At 46.1% G+C, this 26861-nt stretch overlaps 1 protein-coding gene across 1 annotated transcript in view; it reads left to right on the forward strand.

Moving 5' to 3' along the window:
• LOC142385731 (chemokine-like protein TAFA-2) overlaps window positions 1-26861 on the forward strand; it is an 83893-nt gene that overhangs the window by 24226 nt on the left and 32806 nt on the right. The window contains exon 2 of the mRNA XM_075472443.1: window positions 15603-15706. Coding sequence (XP_075328558.1) covers window positions 15604-15706 — 103 coding nt within the window. The 5' untranslated portion in view covers window position 15603. The remainder of the gene's footprint in view (window positions 1-15602; window positions 15707-26861) is intronic.

Raw genomic sequence — 26861 nt, forward strand, 5'->3', positions numbered from 1 at the left:
ACCGCATACTACATACTCATCGATCAGACAGTATGCAGAGCGTTTCCCCACAATGCATTTCGCTCCTGCCCGAGCCGAAATCAGCCGGCCTGAAGCTGATTTCTCTTAAGCTCTAAACTCTGTAAACTTTAGCAACATTTGAAACATTTTCAGGTGAGAAAGTAGTCGTTTAGATCCCCAACGTGTTGAAAACCTGACAAAATACCGGCTGTTTACCATTTAGTTCCCACGAATTCGGCGCTACTAAAGCTAGCCGCAGTGAGCTAACGCACTTCCGGTTATTTTCACAAAATAAAATACCCGTTGCCTTTTATCATAGGGAAAGCCATTACCATACAATTGGTGCTTTTGTTTTGAAAACAGGAAGTGAACCTACCCTCGTTGTAGCTAGCTTGAAACTGCCGTTTTGACAGGAAATGATGCTCGGCGACGTCACGTTACGTTGCATCTTGGGTAGTTTGAGTATGAGTAGTAACCTCATGATGCATACCCAACATTTAGGAGAATCTAGTATGCATCCGGGAACTTAAAAAAGTTAAAGTTAGTAGGAGTAGTAGGAGAAGTATGCGGTTTGGAACACAGTCCTAGAGTTTTCTGAGATTATTTCCCATCATGCAGCTGGTGGAAACTCCCCAAAGCAGCTTTTAGCCACAGCTGCAACATTCGTGCTGTTTCCATCATGCAGGTAGCTGCTCCTCCTTTTGCCTGGTCACCATGGTTACCGTCAGTTGCTGTTTGGAAGTGACAACAGCGTGTTGGTGGGAAACAGAACGAGTCATTAAACGTGTGATTTTGATGAATTCAAACTGATTTGTTGGTTAGAAAACAGTTACGGTTGGAGGTGAAATACATTCTTATTACGATGCGATTTTCACCGTCATGTGAGCAAAATAAAAGCAAAATAAAAGCCAATGAACAACAGACTTTTACAAAATAAAATAAATAATAAAACAGGTTCGACCTGTGCTGCATGTTGTTCCCCCTCTCTCTGCCCCCTGCTTCCTGTCTCTCTGAACTTTCCATTAAAGGCACAAAAACCCCAAAAGAAACAAAATAAAACCTGCGTTAATGCGCTATAAAATATTTATCGGCGTTAAATAATTAACGAGTAAACGCTGATAATAACGAGTTAACTCGCCCAGCCCTCGTTTAATATGATTGTAAAATGAAAACCTGTGAACCTCAGACGGTGGAACCCTGTTTCATTCCACACATCAAACAGTTATCTAAATCATTTCATATTCATCATTTCATTTCCCTCAGCCGAAGTGTTTCTTCATATTTCCCAGAATGCAGTTTGAGACGTGTGAAATCCCTCACATGGAAAGTCCTGCACACATAACCTGTCAGAAAGTGTTTTTTTTTCTCAGCTGTGTGGGTAAAAGCTGCCGAGGAGGGACCAAAGTGTTCTGTTGGGTAACAATCCAGACAAAGTCGAGCAGGGGAGCTAATTAAAGAGCATCATAATCACCCGTCAGCTCCGCTTCTGTTGTCGGAGCGGTGCTGAGAACTTTCATTAGACTCCTAAAAATAGATTCCCCCCGTGCTCAGACACCTCGCTCCTCACCTTTTCCTCTCATCACGCCGCTCGCCTTCTCCTGCGCTCTCATTGGCTGCAGTCTTCGGGTTTCCGATGGCGCAGACTTAAGGAAGCGTAACCGAGGCCGCTGGCGTCTGTCTGTCACCACAGAGAAGGATTTGTGCTGCTAAACAGCAAACTCTTTCTCTGGTTTCACCTCTCATCCTCACACATCTGCAGACGCACTTTCTGTCCTTGTTTATCGCTCCGCCGTCTGTTTGCACGAAGACTGAAGCAGCTGCAGCTTTGACAGCTCCGTGTTGCAGGTGTCGGTGCTTTGATTGGCACTCTCAGCGGCTTTACAGACTCTACAGACGTACAACTCAAAGCACACTCTCAGAAAATAGAGTACAGAATTGTTTCTTTAAATCAGTGATACTCACTATTTTTTTCACAAGAGCCACATTGGCAGAGCAAAATCAAGGGAAGAGCCACTTTTACCACAACATACTGTAAGAGGAGATTTATTTTGGTGAGAATACATATTAAGCAGATTGCCTTATTTTGCATTCGTCATTATTTTGGGTCCACATAATTTAACTAATTGTTTCTACATTTATAAATATTATATTCTGCTGTTTAAGTGTCATCTGGAACTATATAATATGGCGCACTTTACGTGCAGGTAATGCGAGTGATGATTAATGATGATTGGCGGAGTGATATGTGAGATGTGAGAGTTTACGTTTTGTGTTTTGGTCGGAGATTAAAGTGGATCGAGTTATACGGCCGAAGTTGTTCTAACTTTACCCGCAGCCCTCCGATAGTTTATGTAAGACAATAATTCAAACAACCAAAACCCGGTCTTACAATACTAAAGTCCCCTTTTGCAAATATGCATTTCTACATATAAAACATCCCACAAAAAAACAAACAACACAGCCAATACATGTTCATTTCAGACCACATTTACCTTAATACTGGGATGAGAGGAAGCTGGCGTGCATGTGCTCGACTTTCTTCATTGTATTTGTATTTGTTGTATTTGTAGTTTGTTGTTGTAATCATAATCATTCAGGATGAGCATGGTTTTTGTGCTGGTTTTTGCCCTTTTTTAATTAAAAACCGATCCATTGTGCCTGCATCTCGCATTGGCTAAAGGAGCTAGCGTGCTCTGGCTAAAGGAGCTAGCATGCGCTGACTAAAGGAGCTAGCGTGCTCTGGCTAAAGGGGCTAGCGTGCTCTGGCTAAAGGAGCTAGCGTGCACTGGCTAAAGGAGCTACCGTGCGCTGACTAAAGGAGCTAGCGTGCACTGACTAAAGGAGCTAGCGTGCACTGGCTAAAGGAGCTAGCGTGCACTGGCTAAAGGAGCTAGCGTGCACTGACTAAAGGAGCTAGCGTGCTCTGGCTAAAGGAGCTAGCGTGCACTGACTAAAGGAGCTAGCGTGCGCTGGCTAAAGGAGCTAGCGTGCTCTGCGGTTTACGCGGGCTGCGTTGCCAGGTTTAACAGTGTGCCCCCTTTAGGAAACACCTTTAAGCCTTAATTAATACCTAATAAAAATACTTGATACTACAAAAATGCAAACTTAATAAAAATACTTAATACTGTGCAGTATTCGCTGTGTGTTATTTGAAAAAATGTATTGTTATTGTTACCATATTGTTATAAGCTACTATGCGAGTGCGAGCCGTGTAATGAGTATCTCTGCTTTAGAGGTACGATGGCTTGTCGCTGGGGCAGTACCCTCAGAAGGTAGAGTTTTGTACCCTTGTGGTTTGTACTTTATAGAGACCAATCTTGTACCTCTGGTGGCAATTTTGTACCCTTATACTGAAGTAGCCTAACTCAGACTGTCTATTGTACCCCAGCATTTAGAAAAAAGGTACATATATACTCAAGTGTACCTTTTACCACTTGAGTACATATATGTACCTTTTGGACCCTCAAAAAAGGTACATATAGGTACCTTTAGGTCCAATAATTAACCCTAGGGGGTACATTAGTATAGATTGTACCGCAGGGGACTAAAAAAGGACTCGTACTGTAGCCCTGTTTCTGAGAGTGCAGGCTTTAAAGTCGACTGTTGATTAGGAAGCGTGTTGTTATTCAAACGGGAAACTCGCCTCACCAACAGCTCCTCTGGGAGCTTTGACCCGTCATGGATGGAGGCAGCGGGCATCCAGACAGGCGGCTTCCTTAGTAATGATGATAAATCCTGTGTGAGATGCAGCAGATACAGCAGACCTACTGAAGAAAACTCATCCTGTCACATTTAAACGAGCATCAAGGCCTTCAGGACACACTGAAACCTTTCAGGAGTTGGTTTTATTTAACACAGAGGCGCAAACACCTGATATGAAGCTTTTTATTCCCAGAGCTGAATGAGTTATTGGCACATGTGGTTCAGTCGTGTCCTTTAAACCAGCAGGTGCAGAAACACCTTGCATGCTGATGAATGATCCCCATCATCGACATGGTTTATCAGCAGCTGCCTTATGGTCCATTAAAGAGTTTCACACGGTGTAAAACACGAGCTGTGGGCCCGATCTGAGGGAGAAATGTTCCTTAAACGGCACCAGAACTGCTTTCCGAGCATCCTTTTTAATCTGGGGACGTAGAAGCTACCGGATATTTTGGAAAGTTAAAGCTCTTGTTTCAGCTCTAGCTGACGGACAGAAATATATATATATATATATATATATATATATATATACACAGACACCGTACAGAACCCACAGGGACACCATACAGAACCCTGAGGTGCCCAATACAGAACCCTGAGGGGCCCAATACAGAACCCTGAGTGACACCATACAGAACCCAGAGGGGCCCAATACAGAACCCTGAGGGGCACCATACAGAACCCAGAGGGGCCCAATACAGAACCCTGAGGGGCCCAATACAGAACCCTGAGGGACACCATACAGAACCCAGAGGGGCCCAATACAGAACCCTGAGGGGCACCATACAGAACCCACAGGGACACCATACAGAACCCAGAGGGGCCCAATACAGAACCCTGAGGGGCACCATACAGAACCCAGAGGGACACCGTACAGAACCCTGAGGGACATCGTACAGCTTAGCTTAGCTTAGCTTAGCTTAGCTCACACTATGAATCTTTAAGTTTAAAATGCAGAAAAAGTGCTCGGTTACATTTCATTAGTGCAGGTTAGAAAACATTTAATATCAACTTTCTTTTTCACACAAATGTTCTTATTTGACTACAACGTTCAGTCTGTGCTCATTGATACTTCATAAAGCTTCAATTACAATTACAGGAAGGCCAACAATAACCTCTGAGATCAGAGCTGGGAGAAAGAAAAGGTTTCAGGGGTCCGCTCTGGTCTGAGTCTCGCCTTAAAGGTGGTCCACCTTAAGGCGAGACACGGCCGGCAAAAACAGCGATTTTTCATGCAGTGGTCAATTTTTATATTTTGGGCCAGTCTACTCCTTCAATATGTGGTATTTAAAAACATAAATAATAAAATGTTTATTTCATCACATTTTGTTTAATCGCGGCAGTACGTTTCGCCCAAATTTACCAAAATGAATTCCACTGTTTAAATCTTTAAATGCCGTTTTCTCAAAATCAGTTTTTTGTATTTTTCCAGTATCAATATCTCAGCCTATGGAGCACCTACTAACACCAAACTTTCCAGTTATACGCTTAGCAGTATTCTGAAGATATTTACAGAAGGATTTGTTGATAAATCATTCCTGGCCTGATTTATGGGACATTATAATAAAAAATATGGCGAAAATCTATGTTTTTTAGGCCATGGACAGTATATTTTGATTTCCTAGGAAATGAAAGCAGATATCCTGAAATCCCTCCATAATTTTCTTTTCATTTTGTGTGTAAACAAAATGAAAAAAGAATTTTGCACCTTGCTTTATCATATGTTCAGATCTAGCTTCAGGAAATATATGCAAATGTGCGCATATTTAATGACATAATGCCTCATTTGTATAATTAAACATACAAATTTCTAAAACTTGTAATATGTTTTTTTTTCGTACTTGTATAAGTAATTAACTGATGAAGTTTCATGGTGATATCTATTCTTTTAAAATATTACACTATTCACCTGTAGTGTCTGGCCTTAACAGCTCTCAGTGATGCATGGACACTTTGATCAAATGAAAACTCCGGTTGAGCCCGTTTGGCTGCTGCGGTTTGGATCAGCGCTGCCTCTCGGGTGGCATCTCGACCCGTCGTTGGGAAGGTCGTGCCGGTGGTTAACGCTCTGAAAGGGCACTCAGCGGCGGTGTCGGGTATCGGCCTGATATTCGCTCTGCTCAGGCTTCTGCTTTGGTGAAATTTGAAATCAAGGCGTCCGGTCACCTGGAAGCGTCCCCGTCGGTTTTCCGCCTTTTCTGTGACTCTGAGATTACGTTCTGTCATCAGAACGGTGGAATCATCCGATTTGGGTTTGCTTAACCCTCCTGTTGTCTTGCGGGTCAAAAGTGAACCAACTGCCATGTTTAGCTGTTGAAAAAATACCTTAAACCAGTGGTTCTCAAACTTTTTTAGTCGATTTCCAAGCCCCACCTGCCCCCGTCGCCCCAACAAAAATATTTACAAATTACATTTCAACTTTATTGAACTAACACCAAGTAACATCATATTTTATAATGAATCAAAATCAATAACATCAAATAACACAAAGTTCAAAAAGAGAAAATAAAAGCGTTTCATTTGCAATCTGTGCAAAAAACAAAAACAACTCAAATGTATCCTGCATTAGTGGCTGCAATGAGCCTGTTTTGCACAACTTCTCAAAACGTGGCTGCAGGCTTGAAACTGCCACACAAGTCATGCTCAATGTTGAGCTGAGATCTGTGTTTTGTTTTCAGAGTCGCCACAGCTGAGCAGCATGTGGCTGCACTGCGGGATTCTGTATGTAACTTTGTGTGAGGCCGTTTGTACTCGACTGTTAACCGACGCAGCCTTTACCAGGCGCTGCTCCTGCTGTCCATTTTCTTTTAAAGAAATCCAGCGGCTTGTTAACGTGACAGGGTGTGTTATAGTGATGGGATACTCGAGTTTGTACGAGTCACTCACTAAAATGAATCGGGTTTTCGAGTCACTTGAATCAATCACCCAGAGAACGCGCCACGGAATGTACAAACACGTCCCAAATGATTGTGAGAAAAAAATCAAGAAGTCTCCAAGGCCAAACATTTAGTTTTCTTTCTTCCTCTCTAAATAAATTAACTCAATAAAATAACCCAAACAGCCAATAAATTAACATTCAGTGCGAAACAGTGCAAAATTATAATAAAATGTATGAAACTGTGCACAAATAGAACATTTAAATAACCTGAACAATAGTGCAAAAATAATAATATTTTAACATTCAACACTGCACTGGTGCTGGCTCCTTTTTGGTCCGAGCCACAGATGTATCCATGTTGCTCACAGTTACGCTACCTGCTACCTGCTACCTGCTACCTGCTACCCGCTACCCGCTACCTGCTACCTGCTACCTGCTACCCGTTACCCGCTACCCGCTACCTGCTACCCGCTACCTGCTACCCGCTACCTGCTACCTGCTACCCGTTACCCGCTACCTGCTACCTGCTACCTGCTACCCGCTACCCGCTACCTGCTACCCGCTACCCGCTACCTGCTCCCTGCTACCCGTTACCCGCTACCTGCTACCTGCTACCTGCTACCTGCTACCCGTTACCCGCTACCCGCTACCTGCTACCTGCTACCCGTTACCCGCTACCTGCTACCTGCTACCCGCTACCCGCTACCTGCTACCTGCTACCCGCTACCTGCTACCTGCTACCTTGACCGATTCCACACCTTGCATAAGATCGAACTTGTCCTACAGATTTAATGCTACAGACTTCAAACTTGGCCAGGTTACTCTTAAGACATGGGGGGAAAGAATCATAGAGAAACTTTTTCAAAACTTAAAGGGCGTGGCCGTGGCAACGGCTCAAAGTTCGATGAGTCGCCATCACTCGCCACAAAAAATTAAGTCGCTTATAACTCCCACATACATTATCCAATCTGTCCCAAACTTCATACGGTGATTGCTGGACCCAGCCTGAACGCGTACATATTATTATAGTGACATCCACCAATAGCGCCACCTGCTGGTGGTTGGAAACGTCTTTTTTTTCCACACCTCGCATTTGATCGAACTCCTCCTCCAGATTTAATGCTACAAACTTCAAACTTGGCCAGGTTACTCTTAAGCTAGGGGGGGGAAATAATGGGGAAACTTTTCCAAACTCTGAACGGTGTGGGCGTGGCCACGCGTTGAAAATGTGATTTGAAAGCCTTATCATCATCGCAAAGTCATGAAACTTGGCACACACGTCCACCCTGACGGCCTTGTACGTATTTAAAGGGTATCTATGTGGGCGGAGCAAAATGGCTCAGTGGCCCCCCCTAGAAATTTTCATTATTCTTATTCTTATTATTATTCTTATTATTGGGACTAAAGCAGGGCTGCTCTTACAGTCTTAAGTTGGAACATCAGCTCCAGCACGGCCCTGTCGGCCTGTCTCGTCTCCGATGTGAGCAGGATTGGTGGCAGATTCTTCGGAGCGCGTGACAAAGAGTGGGAACGCTTCCTTGTTCAGCCTGACAGGGTTGAGAGCTTCCCTTCCTCGGCTGTCAGACGGGAACATCTGTGTTCTGGCGAATGAGCGATGTTTGTTCTGCGGTGGAAGCAATCGACTCCCTGCAGCCGTCCGAGGTGACAGTCTCTGTCACGGTCCATGGAGCGAGTGGGATGGAGATGGAGGGAAGAAGGGAGGCGGAGGGAGGGGGTGTAATCCCTGTATCGAATCCAGCTGCAGAAGCCTCGCTTTTCATCATCCTGCATACATTCCCTCTGCCTGCCCTGCAACCTCTCCGATGCTGTGGATTACACACTTGGCTCACGAGTCTTTACCAAAGCAAAAATTGAATCCTACGCTTGAAATTTCACCATTAAAGCTGCTTACAGTTAAGATATTTGTGCAAAAAGACAGCGGACTCAATGAGCCTGTGTTTGAGAGAGGAAAGAGTTTCACTCTGAGCGGATGTTTGACCCTCGGCTTGTGGAAAAAACGCCTCCGTATGCTGCTGAAAGTTTGAGACGTGCATGTATAATGGATGGGTTTATAGATGCTGATACTCTCCTGCTGCAGGCGTCTTTAACTCTTCTTTAAATACACAGAAGTGACCGAGTTGGTGTTCCCACTGATTAATGTTGTCTGAATGAGGAGCAGAAAGGTCCTGAGATGACAGAAATAAGTTCACACGTCCGTTATTCTGCAGTCAGACTCACCTGCAGGGATACTTCATCAGCTCAGCTCAGCTGCCTCCATGTCTCAGAAGCCCCTTTCTCACTGAGGAAGAACCCGCGTTTAATTCGCAAATTTAGCGTGTCTGCTGTTCCTTTCAGACTGACGACCCGGGCTGGCGTGTCAACTCGACTCGCCATTCGACCCGCGTCGGACCCTAGTCTTTTTGCCGAGCCGAGTTTGGTGTGAAAGCAATTGACGCGGGTCGGACGTGGGCGTGGCGTGACGTGAGGAGTTTAAAAGACAGAATGGACAGCTGATTCAGAACAACAGCGACAGGTGAGGACAAGTTTGGATATACCAACTCCAAAAATGCAGCTCACCGATCTGTATTCACGTGGGGTGGCATACCACCACAAAGCAATTGCAAGTTTGAGACGTGGTTCCAGTGGTCGGCGAAAGTTTGTTACCTTGCGCCTCACATGTGGCTCAACAAGTTCCACAACAAAGTCGAAGGTTTGCCGCGACATCCGAAAATGCTTTCTCCACTCATCGTCGTCAAAACTGATGAGAGCATTGGACCAAAACACCAACCCTGGTGGTCTTGCCATCTTCTACGCTCTTCTTGCAGACACACGTGTGTTCAGAGCCATGACAGCTAAACGTCTTCGTTGATTGCGTCAACGCTGTTCGCGTTCTTCTGCTTCAAATTGTCGATGGATTTCCTCAACTTGGACACTATAGTGCTCTTGTATTCTCCGCATATGTTCTTCGGCGGCATCCCACGTTGTAACCATCCACACCCCGTAACATAACATCTCCATGAACTGCATATACAATTGCAAAAACGAGTCCTCAAGGTGTATTTAACCCTACCTCCGACGCATGGCTTGTGCCTACGTCATTGTACACGCCCAGCATTTTATGTGTTTCGTGTGACGCTCTGCCACTAGGCCACGCCCCCTGAACTCGGCTTCAGGCGACACGGGTCACCAACACGCCAAGCGTTCACATTGCTCGACGCGGGTCGAAGGTGCAATTTGGACCCGCTAAGGTAGCGGATCTCAGTGTGAAAACAGCTACTCTTTCATGGAAAGTCCCACTTTGTCTTAGTCCATTTTAAATAAGCTTTGGTCCAGATGTTTGTTGGGTCCATGCCCCCCCTGGCCACTCCTGGGCTCCCCCCCTGGGCTCCCCCCCTGGGCTCAGGTGTTCCAGGTGAGATGCCTCTGAAGTTTAGCTGCTACATGTGAACAGATCTCCCTCCCAGGAACAGACAGAAAGCAGAGATGAATCATCTCCTGGCAGCAGGTCTTCAGCGTTATGCAGAACGATGACTCATTACATTTTGGCTGCTTTATTTTAATGTATTTTCTGTCAGCCAGAAAAACCTTTAGTTTAACTTTAGATGAGCTGTTTTAGTTTTTTAATAAGATGGTGGAAATGTGCCGAGCTGGAAGCAGAAGAATTCCTTCAATTCAACACAACGTGTTCCTGCCAACGATTACAATGAATTGAATTCCAATTGGCTTGAATTGGACTTTATTATTTAGATGGATGGATGGATGGATGGATGGATGGATGGATGGATGGATGGATGGAAGGATGGATGGATGGATGGATGGAAGGATGGATGGATGGAAGGGAGGATGGATGGATGGATGGAAGGATGGATGGATGGATGGATGGAAGGAAGGATGGATGGATGGATGGATGGATGGATGGATGGATGGATGGATGGATGGATGGATGGAAGGATGGATGGATGGATGGATGGAAGGATGGATGGATGGAAGGATGGATGGATGGATGGATGGAAGGAAGGATGGATGGATGGATGGATGGATGATGGATGGATGGATGGAAGGGAGGATGGATGGATGGATGGATGGATGGATGGAAGGATGGATGGATGGAAGGATGGATGGATGGATGGATGGATGGATGATGGATGGATGGATGGAAGGGAGGATGGATGGATGGATGGATGGATGGATGGAAGGATGGATGGATGGAAGGATGGATGGATGGATGGATGGAAGGAAGGATGGATGGATGGATGGATGGAAGGAAGGATGGATGGATGGATGGATGGATGGATGATGGATGGATGGATGGAAGGGAGGATGGATGGATGGATGGATGGATGGATGGATGGATGGATGGATGATGGATGGATGGATGGATGGATGGATGGATGGATGGATGGATGGATGGATGATGGAAGGATGGATGGATTCTACAAGATTTTCCCATCTTTGTTGTTTCTAATAATTGTGACAGATTCATAACTTTATCATTTAGTAAAGCCCCTGGTTAGGTTTTGTCACATCCATGGGGGGTTTCCCCATGTTTTTAGTTTCATGGCTTTGAGGTTTCTGAGTTTGTTAGTCAGGTCTTGCCATTGTTTCCCCTCACCTCCCATGTTCTGCTCATTAGTTTAACTCCCCTCAGCTGGCCATCGTTCCCCAGCTGCTCTCACTCACCATCACTCTCAGATCACCATTTAGTTTCCAGGCTCCCCTCTCAGTTTGGGATTTCTTTCCCCGATCTCACCGTTCCCTTCACGCCACGCCTTACAGATAAGTGGGTTTTCATGTCCCAGTTATATTCATGTCTTTGTCCCACAGTTTATCTTGTTATCCGGCTCAGTCGCGCTTTTTGTTTCGTCTTAAGTTGTAAATAAACCAAGTTTGCTTTCTCACCTCTGAGTCCATGTCCTGCCGACTCACCAACATATGAGAGCTTTCAGTGGTTATTGTAAAGAAAATGACTGAGGTGGTCTCCTGGTGAGGTGGTCTCCTGGTGAGGAGGTCTCCTGGTGAGGAGGTCTCCTGGTGGGGTGGTCTCTTGGTGAGGTGGTCTCCTGGTGAGGAGGTCTCCTGGTGGGGTGGTCTCCTGGTGAGGAGGTCTCCTGGTGGGGTGGTCTCCTGGTGGGGTGGTCTCCTGGTGAGGAGGTCTCCTGGTGAGGAGGTCTCCTGGTGGGGTGGTCTCTTGGTGAGGTGGTCTCCTGGTGAGGTGGTCTCCTGGTGAGGTGGTCTCCTGGTGAGGAGGTCTCCTGGTGGGGTGGTCTCCTGGTGAGGTGGTCTCTTGGTGAGGTGGTCTCTTTGTGGGGAGGTCTCTTGGTGAGGAGGTCTCTTGGTGGGGAGGTCTCTTGGTCTCCTGGTGGGGAGGTCTCTTGGTGGGGTGGTCTCCTGGTGAGGAGGTCTCTTGGTGGGGAGGTCTCTTGGTCTCCTGGTGAGGAGGTCTCTTGGTGGGGAGGTCTCTTGGTCTCCTGGTGAGATGGTCTCCTGGTGAGGTGGTCGCTTTGTGGGGAGGTCTCTTGGAACACACCTATAAACTCCTCCATTCGCTACCTAAACAGCTGCAGATGTTTCCTCAGGTTTTCCGGGGCTGATTAGAAAATAAAGTTCAGGGTTCAAACAAACTTTAGCTCACTTTCGGCTGTAAAACAACACTTATGATACATTATTTCTTCATTAAAACCTTTTTACCAGCTGGTGACTTCCAGAGAAACACATTTAACTCGGCGTTGGGTTAGTTTCTTTGCTGATCAGCAGGATTTAACGTTGTTTCAGCAGTTAGTCTGGACCTGGCTTCTCTTCTATTCTTCCTTTTTTGGGGTGAATAAAAGTAAAATAATAGAGCGTTAGACCCTCCACGACTAAAGAACTATTTAATTTCATCTTGTGTATTTGTTCGTTTTCACCTCTCGGACCCTTCCGCTCACACTTCGATAACACATAAAAGCGTTTTAATGCAGTTTTCTCCAGCCCTGCTCGGGGAAAGTGAGATAAATTACCTCCAGTTACTCCTTTGCAAATATCTGCTAATAATAGGCCAAGGTCGGCGGAGTCCTTCACTCGCTAATGAGAAGCACGGCGGCTGTGAGCGAGCCATCAAAGCAGGAAAATAAGTGACATAAATGGGACAACAATGACAACAGAGGTCAGAATCTGCCTCCGTCTGACAGACCAAAGATGCCTTTCACTCCGTTCGCCTTTCACACGTTAACACGAGTCTTCATCAGGACTTTATAGGATTATACCAGCTTCTCTTTTCATGTTAAATTTATTGTGATATTCTGACTGGAACACCAGAACTGAGCAGGAACATTCAGCCATTTAAAGAAAAGTTCACCAAACGATATCCAGCAGTAAAAGCTCATTAATCTTTGTAGCAACTGATGTGTGGTTCCCTGCTTAATGCCATCAGAGGTTATGGATTTACCACCTTCTTCACCTTTCAGTGGATCTTTAACCGCTAACATGTTAGCCATCATGCTAATGGCGCAGTAGCAAGTTCAGTGGATCTTTAACAGGCCGATAACCGCTAACATGTTAGCCATCATGCTAATGGCGCAGTAGCTAGGAGAAAGGAACACAGCCGTAGACATTTTGATATGTTGTTCAGTCTCACTGTCGGTGCAGGAGGGAAAATAATGGGCAAAGCATCAGGTTTGGGGGTCATTCTGTGTCTCCGGGCGGCTTTGTACCAAATGTTGTTATTTCTCTACCGACGGCAGTAAAGTGGAAGGAGACTCCGGGCGGTGCTGCGCTCACTCTGCCTGTTAAATCTTTTCCAAAATCAATATTTTTTTTTTTTATTTCCAGCAGTCAGAAAAACATCAGAAACAAACAGGAACTGCCAATGATTTAAATTCAGGCTCAATTTACATGCATTTTAACCATAAAAACAGGGAAGAAATGTCTCTGTATTTCATGTGCATCATATTCAGATGAGTGGGAAACGTGCTGCCTGGTCCCATTAGAGGCAAAGCAGGCATCATACTGCTAACCCTAACTTCAGTGATTCAGTCTGAGCTCGTTCCAGTTTAAACATCCCAACAAAGCTTTAAAATGAAGAATAAAACCCGCGTTGGGCTGCAGGATTAATGCAGTTCTACGGGTCATACCATCCCGTGCCGTGCTCATGGCGCCCTGGTGTTAATTACATTCATGCACGGGGAATATTAATGTCCTTTTAAGGAAACTTCTGCATCAAAGCAGCTTATTTATGTTCCACATCTGTACTAAAAGTGTTTAAATCTTCTCCGGGGAAAAAAAAAAACCTACAAATCGACTTATAAACGGCACAGTTCTACTGAATGTGACACTCGGAGAATTAAATCGGATTTATTCCAGTTGTGAAGTCATGAAGGAGATAAAAAACAAAAAAGAAGTTGAATAAACAAAAGTAAACAGAGATCAGCTGTAATTATGTTGTGTAGTGACAATAAAGTCTGTTTTATTCTAAGTTCAGAGCTGCTGAACCTGCAGGATTACACACCAAAGGCCGGATCTGCTCATAAATACCAGCTTTACTGCAGAAATGTTGGAATTTAAACAGAATATTTCTGTTAATGGGGGAAACTCCAGCGTTGTAGCTGTTTTTTTTTTTAAATTTTTTTTTATTGTGTTAAAGAATATCACCAAAAAGGTGAACTTTTATACATTTTAGGCTCTTTTTTTAGAGGCTGGAGGAGCTGTTTCATGGATAAAACTTGTTTTTTTTAATATTTCAGTTCTTTTCTTGGTATTTAAACCAAAAAGTCCCAAATGACTGTAAGAGAAACAGAAGTTAAATGTTGAGTCAGAGCCGTTGTTATTCATTAAAGATGCGTGATCATTTCAGTTGTATGACACGCGGCTGTTACTGTTCAGCCATCATTCATTTATAATTCCTGTCCGAGAGGGACGACCAAACCTCCAGAAAGGTCATGTTTGCCCGGCGAAAATAAACCTAATTACACAAATAATCTGAGATCCCCGATGAGGTTTATAAATCTATATGTGGATGTGGCGTAAACGCAGCTGTAACACGGTCCGATCGCCATATGATATCAGAACTCTGCCAGTAATTACTGCAGCTCCGGCTGCCTGTTAGAAATGTGATCGCTGCCCAGGGGGGGCAACACCAGCGGAGAGGGGGGGGCAACACCAGCAGAGAGAGGGGGGGGGGGCAACACCAGCAGAGAGAGAGGGGGGGCAACACCAGCAGAGAGAGGGGGGGGGGGCAACACCAGCAGAGAGAGGGGGGGCAACACCAGCGGAGAGGGGGGGGCAACAAAAGGGACAGATGTGAGAGGAGACAGATGTGGTTTGTCTTTAAAAGGCAGCAGGAAGAGTATCTGTGCTGAAACCAGATGTGTTTGACGCCGCTTCCTGTTCTGATTCGTTCTTTTCTTCTGTCCTGTTCTGATGCCTTCTTCTTCTTCTGTCCTGTTTCTGATGCCTTCTTCTTCTTCTGTCCTGTTTCTGATGCCTTCTTCTTCTTCTGTCCTGTTTCTGATGCCTTCTTCTTCTTCTGTCCTGTTTCTGATGCCTTCTTCTTCTTCTGTCCTGTTTCTGATGCCTTCTTCTTCTTCTGTCCTGTTTCTGATGCCTTCTTCTTCTTCTGTCCTGTTTCTGATGCCTTCTTCTTCTTCTGTCCTGTTCTGATGCCTTCTTCTTCTTCTGTCCTGTTTCTGATGCGTTCTTCGTCTTCTGTCCTGTTTCTGATGCGTTCTTCTTCTTCTGTCCTGTTTCTGATGCCTTCTTCTTCTTCTGTCCTGTTTCTGATGCGTTCTTCTTCTTCTGTCCTGTTTCTGATGCCTTCTTCTTCTTCTGTCCTGTTTCTGATGCGTTCTTCTTCTTCTGTCCTGTTTCTGATGCCTTCTTCTTCTTCTGTCCTGTTTCTGATGCGTTCTTCTTCTTCTGTCCTGTTTCTGATGCCTTCTTCTTCTTCTGTCCTGTTTCTGATGCCTTCTTCTTCTTCTGTCCTGTTTCTGATGCGTTCTTCTTCTTCTGTCCTGTTTCTGATGCCTTCTTTTCTTCTGTCCTTTCTCAGGATGAGTGAGCGATACATGCAGATCGGAAACCAAAGGGCTCTGCTTCTCATGGTGCTGGTGGTCAGTGTTTGGGAGATGTCTGTGCCGACGGAAGCAGCGACAGGTGAGTTTCAGTCTGTGATAAAACATGTCAGCCGGGTCAGAACTCTGACAGAGAGAACCGGGAAGGGTTCTGTGTTCAAAGCAAAGAGCCTTTTCTAAAGAAGTTCAGTCATTAAACTGGTTTAGTTCACAAGTGAAGCAATTGTTCAAAAAGAAAAGTGAAGGAGACGTGTTTCCAGTCACTGGAGGGAACAAACCGGGGTCCCAGAGGTGGAAGCCTACAAGTTTAGGTTAAGTTTAGGTTTAGGAGCAACAACCTGAAAAGCAGCATCTCCTTTGGTTCTGATCCTGGATGGCGGAACCACCAACAAACCCAGATCAGAGGAGCTCAGAGTCCTTTGGATCTGATCGGGTTCAGCAGTTTTATCGGCGTTAAATAATTAACGAGTTAACGCGATAATAACGAGTTAACTCGCCTAGCCCTACTTTAAGATGAATGAATGAATGAACGCGTACTGTTAGCTCAGAGCTGCTGTGTTGTTGTTATCCGGGGTTATCGGGGGGCTTATGGGGGGCTTTCTACACACGGGTCCACTGGGATGACGTCGTCATGGCGCCGCTGCAGCACAGCTCGTTCACTCAAGGTGCTCATCATTTCAGAACAAAGTGGATCTGAATAATTTCTGTCTGATGGCCACCGCCCGCACAGCCTAATTTCCCTGGAGAGTTATTTCTGTTGCTGTAAACCTGTTATAATTCAGGAGATGAAATTAACCCAGACCACATCCAAAACTAAACAAACGCTTTTCTTCTGAGAGGAAAACGGAGTCTGGTCTCTGAGAAGCGAGGCAGATTTAGGACGTTTCATCTGGGAACACAGGCTGAAATACAGCAGAAGCCTTCAGTGAGGGGTCAGCAACGATGTTTACGGCGCTGGATGTGCTTTCCCGCTTCCTGATTAATCCAAACTATCTGTGCTCACTCTGCTCTTTATTCATTAGAAAGGAACATGTGTAGTTCTCTAGCACACGAATTAGAGGTTTATCACGTCCAACCTGGATGAATAGTTGAACAAACGGAGCCTCTGTCGGAGTCTTTATGGAGACAAAACGAGTTGTAGTGCTTCAGAAACGTTGTTTAAGCTCCACGTGTGTCAGGAACAGAGTAGAAGCATCATAACTTTACAGTTTCTGAGTCTTCACTGTTCAGATGTCTTTTGCTCTTTAGTGTCACATCCATGGGGTTTTCCCCATGTTTTTAGTTTGATCTTTTAGGTTGTTTATGTCTTGGTTTTTGAGTTCATGTTTAGTTTTAGCCTTGCCATTGTTTCCCCCTCACTTCCCTGGTTATTTGTCACGTCACGTCACGTCACGACAAGTTACGACAGTTCAAGTCACGACGCGTCACGACAAGTTACGACAGTTCACGTCACGACACGCCACGTCACGACAAGTTACGACAGTTCAAGTCACGACACGTCACGACAAGTTACGACAGTCCAAGTCACGACGCGTCACGACAAGTTACGACAGTTCACGTCACGACACGCCACGTCACGACAAGTTACGACAGTTCAAGTCACGACACGTCACGACAAGTTACGACAGTTCAAGTCACGACACGTCACGACAAGTTACGACAGTTCACGTCACGTCAAGACAAGTTACGACAGTTCAAGTCACGACACGTCACGACAAGTTACGACAGTTCACGTCACGACGCGTCACGACAAGTTACGACAGTTCACGTCACGACACGCCACGTCACGACAAGTTACGACAGTTCAAGTCACGACGCGTCACGACAAGTTACGACAGTTCACGTCACGACACGCCACGTCACGACAAGTTACGACAGTTCAAGTCACGACGCGTCACGACAAGTTACGACAGTTCACGTCACGACACGCCACGTCACGACAAGTTACGACAGTTCAAGTCACGACACGTCACGACAAGTTACGACAGTCCAAGTCACGACGCGTCACGACAAGTTACGACAGTTCACGTCACGACACGCCACGTCACGACAAGTTACGACAGTTCAAGTCACGACACGTCACGACAAGTTACGACAGTTCACGTCACGTCAAGACAAGTTACGACAGTTCAAGTCACGACACGTCAAGACAAGTTACGACAGTTCAAGTCACGACACGTCACGACAAGTTACGACAGTTCACGTCACGACACGTCACGACAAGTTACGACAGTTCACGTCACGACAAGTTACGACAAGTTATGACAGTTCACGTCACGACAAGTTACGACAAGTTACAACAGTTCACGACACGTCACGACAAGTTACGACAGTTCACGTCACGACACGTCACGACAAGTTACGACAGTTCAAGTCACGACACGTCACGACAAGTTACGACAGTTCAATTCACGACAAGTTACGACAGTTCAATTCACGACAAGTTACGACAGTTCAAGTCACGTCACTTCATGTCAGTTCACGTCAGTTCACGTCACGACAAGTTACGACAGTTCAAGTCACGACAGTTCAAGTCACGACACTTCATGTCAGTTCACGTCAGTTCACGTCGCGACAAGTTACGACAGTTCAAGTCACGACAGTTCAAGTCACGACACGTCGCGACAAGTTACGACAGTTCAAGTCATGACACGTCACGACAAGTTACGACAGTTCACGTCACGTCACGACAGTTCACGACACGTCACGACAAGTTACGTCAGTTCAAGTCACGTCACGTCACGACAAGTTACGACAGTTCACGTCACGTCAGTTCAAGTCACGACACGTCACGACACGTCATGACAAGTTACGTCAGTTCAAGTCACGACACGTCACGACACGTCATGACAAGTTACGTCAGTTCAAGTCATGACACGTCACGACACGTCATGACAAGTTACGTCAGTTCAAGTCAGGACACGTTACGACAGTTCACGTCACGACACGTCACGACAAGTTATGACAGTTCACGTCACGACAAGTTACGTCAGTTCACGTCACGGCAAGTTACAACAGTTCACGTCACGACACGTCACGACAAGTTACGACAGTTCACGTCACGACAAGTTACGACAGGTCACGACACGTCACGACAAGTTACGACAGTTCAAGTCACGACACGTCACGACAAGTTACGACAGTTCACGTCACGTCACGACAAGTTACAACAGTTCAAGTCACGACACGTCACGACAAGTTACGACAGTTCACGACACGTCACGACAAGTTACGACAGTTCACGTCACGACACCTCACGACAAGTTACGACAGTTCAAGTCACGACACGTCACGTCACGACAAGTTACGTCAGTTCACGACACGTCACGACAAGTTACGACAGTTCAAGTCACGACACGTCACGACAAGTTACGACAGTTCACGTCACGACACGTCACGACAAGTTACGACAGTTCAAGTCACGTCACTTCATGTCAGTTCACGTCAGTTCACGTCACGACAAGTTACGACAGTTCAAGTCACGACACGTCACGACAAGTTACGACAGTTCAAGTCATGACACGACACGTCACGACAGTTCACGACACGTCACGACAAGTTACGACAGTTCAAGTCACGACACGTCACGACAAGTTACGACAGTTCAAGTCACGACACGTCACGACAAGTTACGACAGTTCAAGTCATGACACGACACGTCATGACAGTTCACGACACGTCACGACACGTCACGACAAGCTACGTCAGTTCAAGTCACGACACGTCACGACAAGTTACGACAGTTCAAGTCATGACACGACACGTCACGACAGTTCACGACACGTCACGACAACTTACGTCAGTTCAAGTCACGACACGTCACGACAAGTTACGACAGTTCAAGTCACGACACGTCACGACAAGTTACGACAGTTCAAGTCATGACACAACACGTCATGACAGTTCACGACACGTCACGACACGTCAAGACAAGCTACGTCAGTTCAAGTCACGACACGTCACGACAAGTTACGACAGTTCAAGTCACGACACGTCACGACAAGTTACGACAGTTCAAGTCATGACACGTCATGACAGTTCACGACACGTCACGACACGTCACGACACGTCACGACAAGCTACGTCAGTTCAAGTCACGACACGTCACGACAAGTTACGACAGTTCAAGTCATGACACGACACGTCACGACAGTTCACGTCACGACACGTCACGACAAGTTACGTCAGTTCAAGTCACGACAAGTTACGACAGTTCAAGTCACGACACGTCACGACAAGTTACGACAGTTCAAGTCATGACACGACACGTCATGACAGTTCACGACACGTCACGACACGTCAAGACAAGCTACGTCAGTTCAAGTCACGACATGTCACGACAAGTTACGACAGTTCAAGTCATGACACGACACGTCACGACAGTTCACGTCACGACACGTCACGACAAGTTACGTCAGTTCAAGTCACGACACGTCACGACAAGTTACGACAGTTCAAGTCACGACAAGTTACGACAGTTCAAGTCACGTCACTTCATGTCAGTTCACGTCAGTTCACGTCACGACAAGTTACGACAGTTCAAGTCATGACACGACACGTCACGACAGTTCACGACACGTCACGACAAGTTACGACAGTTCAAGTCACGACACGTCACGACAAGTTACGTCAGTTCAAGTCACGACACGTCACGACAAGTTACGACAGTTCAAGTCATGACACGACACGTCATGACAGTTCACGACACGTCACGACACGTCACGACAAGCTACGTCAGTTCAAGTCACGACACGTCACGACAAGTTACGAAAGTTCAAGTCACGACACGACAAGTTACGACAGTTCACGTCACGACACGTCACGACAAGTTACGTCAGTTCAAGTCACGACACGTCACGACAAGTTACGTCAGTTCAAGTCACGACACGTCACGACAAGTTACGACAGTTCAAGTCACGACACGACACGACAAGTTACGACAGTTCACGACACGACACGTCACGACACGTTACGACAGTTCACGTCACGACAAGTTACGACAGTTCAAGTCATGACACGACAAGTTACGACAGTTCAAGTCACGACACGTCACGACACGTCACGACAAGTTACGACAGTTCAAGTCACGACACGTCACGACAAGTTACGACAGTTCAAGTCACGACACGTCACGACAAGTTACGTCAGTTCAAGTCACGACACGTCACGACAAGTTACGACAGTTCAAGTCACGACACGTCACGACAAGTTACGACAGTTCAAGTCATGACACGACACGTCACGACAGTTCACGTCACGACACGTCACGACAAGTTACGTCAGTTCAAGTCACGACACGTCACGACAAGTTACGTCAGTTCAAGTCACGACACGTCACGACAAGTTACGACAGTTCAAGTCACGACACGTTACGACAGTTCAAGTCACGTCACTTCATGTCAGTTCACGTCAGTTCACGTCACGACAAGTTACGACAGTTCAAGTCACGACAAGTTACGACAGTTCAAGTCATGACACGACACGTCACGACAGTTCACGACACGTCACGACAAGTTACGACAGTTCAAGTCACGACACGTCACGACAAGTTACGACAGTTCAAGTCACGACACGTCACGACAAGTTACGACAGTTCAAGTCATGACACGACACGTCATGACAGTTCACGACACGTCACGACACGTCACGACAAGCTACGTCAGTTCAAGTCACGACACGTCACGACAAGTTACGACAGTTCAAGTCATGACACGACACGTCACGACAGGACACGTCACGACAAGTTACGTCAGTTCAAGTCACGACACGTCACGACAAGTTACGTCAGTTCAAGTCACGACACGTCACGACAAGTTACGACAGTTCAAGTCACGACACGTCACGACAAGTTACGACAGTTCAAGTCATGACACGACAAGTTACGACAGTTCAAGTCACGACACGTCACGACACGTTACGACAGGTCACGACACGTCACGACACGTTACGACAGTTCACGTCACGACACGTCACGACAAGTTACGTCAGTTCAAGTCACGACACGTCACGACAAGTTACGACAGTTCAAGTCACGACACGTTACGACAGTTCAAGTCACGTCACTTCATGTCAGTTCACGTCAGTTCACGTCACGACAAGTTACGACAGTTCAAGTCACGACAAGTTACGACAGTTCAAGTCATGACACGACACGTCACGACAGTTCACGACACGTCACGACAAGTTACGACAGTTCAAGTCACGACACGTCACGACAAGTTACGACAGTTCAAGTCACGACACGTCACGACAAGTTACGACAGTTCAAGTCATGACACGACACGTCATGACAGTTCACGACACGTCACGACACGTCACGACAAGCTACGTCAGTTCAAGTCACGACACGTCACGACAAGTTACGACAGTTCAAGTCATGACACGACACGTCACGACAGGACACGTCACGACAAGTTACGTCAGTTCAAGTCACGACACGTCACGACAAGTTACGTCAGTTCAAGTCACGACACGTCACGACAAGTTACGACAGTTCAAGTCACGACACGTCACGACAAGTTACGACAGTTCAAGTCATGACACGACAAGTTACGACAGTTCAAGTCACGACACGTCACGACACGTTACGACAGGTCACGACACGTCACGACACGTTACGACAGTTCACGTCACGACACGTCACAACAAGTTACGACAGTTCACGACACGTCACGACACGTTACGACAGTTCACGTCACGACAAGTTACGACAGTTCAAGTCACGACACGTCACGACAAGTTACGTCAGTTCAAGTCACGACACGTCACGACAAGTTACGTCAGTTCAAGTCACGACACGTCACGACAAGTTACGTCAGTTCAAGTCACGACACGTCACGACAAGTTACGTCAGTTCAAGTCACGACACGTCACGACAAGTTACGTCAGTTCAAGTCACGACACGTCACGACAAGTTACGACAGTTCAAGTCACGACACGTTACGACAGTTCAAGTCACGACACGTCACGACAAGTTACGACAGTTCAAGTCACGACACGTTACGACAGTTCAAGTCACGTCACTTCATGTCAGTTCACGTCAGTTCACGTCACGACAAGTTACGACAGTTCAAGTCACGACAAGTTACGACAGTTCAAGTCACGACGCGTCACGACAAGTTACGACAGTTCACGTCACGACACGCCACGTCACGACAAGTTACGACAGTTCAAGTCACGACACGTCACGACAAGTTACGACAGTCCAAGTCACGACGCGTCACGACAAGTTACGACAGTTCACGTCACGACACGCCACGTCACGACAAGTTACGACAGTTCAAGTCACGACACGTCACGACAAGTTACGACAGTTCACGTCACGTCAAGACAAGTTACGACAGTTCAAGTCACGACACGTCAAGACAAGTTACGACAGTTCAAGTCACGACACGTCACGACAAGTTACGACAGTTCACGTCACGACACGTCACGACAAGTTACGACAGTTCACGTTACGACAAGTTATGACAGTTCACGTCACGACAAGTTACGACAAGTTACAACAGTTCACGACACGTCACGACAAGTTACGACAGTTCACGTCACGACACGTCACGACAAGTTACGACAGTTCAAGTCACGACACGTCACGACAAGTTACGACAGTTCAATTCACGACAAGTTACGACAGTTCAATTCACGACAAGTTACGACAGTTCAAGTCACGTCACTTCATGTCAGTTCACGTCAGTTCACGTCACGACAAGTTACGACAGTTCAAGTCACGACAGTTCAAGTCACGACACGTCGCGACAAGTTACGACAGTTCAAGTCACGACAGTTCAAGTCACGACACGTCGCGACAAGTTACGACAGTTCAAGTCATGACACGTCACGACAAGTTACGACAGTTCACGTCACGTCACGACAGTTCACGACACGTCACGACAAGTTACGTCAGTTCAAGTCACGTCACGACAAGTTACGACAGTTCACGTCACGTCAGTTCAAGTCACGACACGTCACGACACGTCATGACAAGTTACGTCAGTTCAAGTCACGACACGTCACGACACGTCATTACAAGTTACGTCAGTTCAAGTCATGACACGTCACGACACGTCATGACAAGTTACGTCAGTTCAAGTCAGGACACGTTACGACAGTTCACGTCACGACACGTCACGACAAGTTATGACAGTTCACGTCACGACAAGTTACGTCAGTTCACGTCACGGCAAGTTACAACAGTTCACGTCACGACACGTCACGACAAGTTACGACAGTTCACGTCACGACAAGTTACGACAGTTCACGTCACGACAAGTTACGACAGGTCACGACACGTCACGACAAGTTACGACAGTTCAAGTCACGACACGTCACGACAAGTTACGACAGTTCACGTCACGTCACGACAAGTTACAACAGTTCAAGTCACGACACGTCACGACAAGTTACGACAGTTCACGACACGTCACGACAAGTTACGACAGTTCACGTCACGACACCTCACGACAAGTTACGACAGTTCAAGTCACGACACGTCACGTCACGACAAGTTACGTCAGTTCACGACACGTCACGACAAGTTACGACAGTTCAAGTCACGACACGTCACGACAAGTTACGACAGTTCACGTCACGACACGTCACGACAAGTTACGACAGTTCAAGTCACGTCACTTCATGTCAGTTCACGTCAGTTCACGTCACGACAAGTTACGACAGTTCAAGTCACGACACGTCACGACAAGTTACGACAGTTCAAGTCATGACACGACACGTCACGACAGTTCACGACACGTCACGACAAGTTACGACAGTTCAAGTCACGACACGTCACGACAAGTTACGACAGTTCAAGTCACGACACGTCACGACAAGTTACGACAGTTCAAGTCATGACACGACACGTCATGACAGTTCACGACACGTCACGACACGTCACGACAAGCTACGTCAGTTCAAGTCACGACAAGTTACGTCAGTTCAAGTCACGACACGTCACGACAAGTTACGTCAGTTCAAGTCACGACATGTCACGGCAAGTTACGTCAGTTCACGTTACGTCACATTGCGTCACGACACGTCACGACAGTTCAAGTCACGTCACGACACATCACGACAAGTTATGACAGTTCATGTCACGACACGTCACGTAACAGATCAGGACATGGTTAGTCATATTATGTGAGATCAACTCAATGAAAGCATAATCTTTATTAAAACTCTATTAAAAGACAACCATGGCTGCATCTGCCCCTGAATGTTCTGACCCAGTCTCTGGTCGCTCCGGTGGGTGTAAAAAGTTTCCATCCCGACCTTCAGACTGTGATCCCTGCAGAGAGCTCACGGCCTCGGATGCTGGAGTCCACAATGAAAATCCACTTAGCAGGAACCAGGCTGTTGAGCCTGAGAGGAATGAAATACGTTCTCAGTGTTTTCAGATGTTTCAGACTCTGGAGCGTGTTCAGTTCGCTGTATTTCACTGCAGACGCCTCCCAGACTCTTACAGTGAGGTACGACCCAGATGTCTGACTTACATTCTGTGTTTTATGCCTCAAAGATCACTGCTGGCTCTGCACCTTCCACCTTCTGCAGCTGGTAATAAAAATGACTTATACAGCGTGCGGCATCAGAATAATCTGGCCCAGAGAGGAAAACACTGTTGGCAGTAACTCACCATCAGAGACGGTGCTGATGACAGTCAGTCTGTACTCACAGATGAATTAAGTTGGGTTGCTTGGATCTGTTTTGGGATCATTTGTGAGGGAAATCTGTGGTTTTCTGTGGCTGCTCACAATGCCACAAACAAGGCTAAGTGATGATTGCATTAACATTCACAGCAGCTTCATGACTGGATGCGTCATTTGCAGCTTCCTCTCCGTCTCCAGAGACCGACGTGTAAAAGCTTCTCAAGCAAAGTAATTTCAGCAGAGAGAAAAAGGCCATCGCTCCTCTGTGAAAGCACCTTTGGTTCAAAGGATCCACTCAGAGGAAGAAATGCTTGTAAAATCACACCAATATGAAGCCCTGATACGCCGTCTCTGTGGTAATGTGGTGTGTAGCTGCGCACTGTGAAGTAATCTCAATGTTTCTCATGTTGCCATTTAAGCTCAGACCTCATCTTCTCCAACCAACCACCAAACAAGTCTGCATTAAAGTGGCAGGAGGGGCGGTGGGGCAATAAGTCCCCCAGCTCTGAGTCTACTGGGCTGGGGTTAAGAAATGATCAAAGTTTGTCATCAAATACCCTTTCAAAACCTGCAGATTGACATTGGGCTGTTTTGGTTAACCTTGTAGCACCCAAGTATATGAATAATCATTGAAAAAAATCATTTTGGCTCTTCTTGCATCTTTTTGGGTGGGAATAAACCAATATTTTTGGAATTGGGCTATTTTTGATCATTTTAGACAATGTTGCATATTTGCAGCTGTGGGCTTTCCTGATTAATTTTGTTCACAAAACCAAGTCATTCTGTGCAGATCGTTATAGTGAAAGTTCAGCAGTAACTGCTGTGAAAGGTGGACAAAGCAGAGCACATCAAACGAGAGCAGAACAAACTGGAACAGACCACCGCAGAGCAGAGTGTAATTCAGTGAGCCAAGAAAATGATTGCTGTGACAACTGTCGGCACATAAAATGTAATGTAAAAAAATATTACACATGAATGCAAATAATGTATGTAAATTTAAAAAATCAAGTAATGTAAATAAATAATGTAAATAAATAAAAAGCTTGTTGCATATCTGCAACTGTGGGTGCTACAAGGTTAAGAAACATGTAGGTTATTATGAAAGGTTTCTAGAAACATACAAAAAAATGTAAAATCTGAAGACTGAAAAATGAATTATTTTAAGCTGCATCTGGGGTTCACTTTAGCTCATGATTCCTTTACCATGACCGACGTCCTCGTGCATGTTGCTGCCTCTCTGATATAATTTCTAAGAACATGACAACTAGGAATAACTGAATTAAACTTGGCTGTGTAGTTTCAGGAGGTACAGGCTGGGTCTCAGTGCTGAAACCAACGGTATGCAACCGGCATTCCGACATCCCGTCACTCAGACATGACGCCACTGCGACATCCCGCCATACCGACAGTTTGGTACCACCATTCCGACACTTGTTGGGAGCTGTCAGGCCGGACTGGGAAAAAAAAATCGGCCCTGGCAATTTTCCCCGGTCGGATAAACCAATGAAGTGAATCAATCCTGTGAAAGAATGAAAACAAGTGAATGAAACCTGCACTCACCCATTATGAAGTTAACTCTGCCAGCCCCTCCATAAC

Source organism: Odontesthes bonariensis, chromosome 8 (genome assembly GCF_027942865.1).
Source record: "Odontesthes bonariensis isolate fOdoBon6 chromosome 8, fOdoBon6.hap1, whole genome shotgun sequence".
In the NCBI taxonomy this organism is placed as follows: domain Eukaryota; kingdom Metazoa; phylum Chordata; class Actinopteri; order Atheriniformes; family Atherinopsidae; genus Odontesthes; species Odontesthes bonariensis.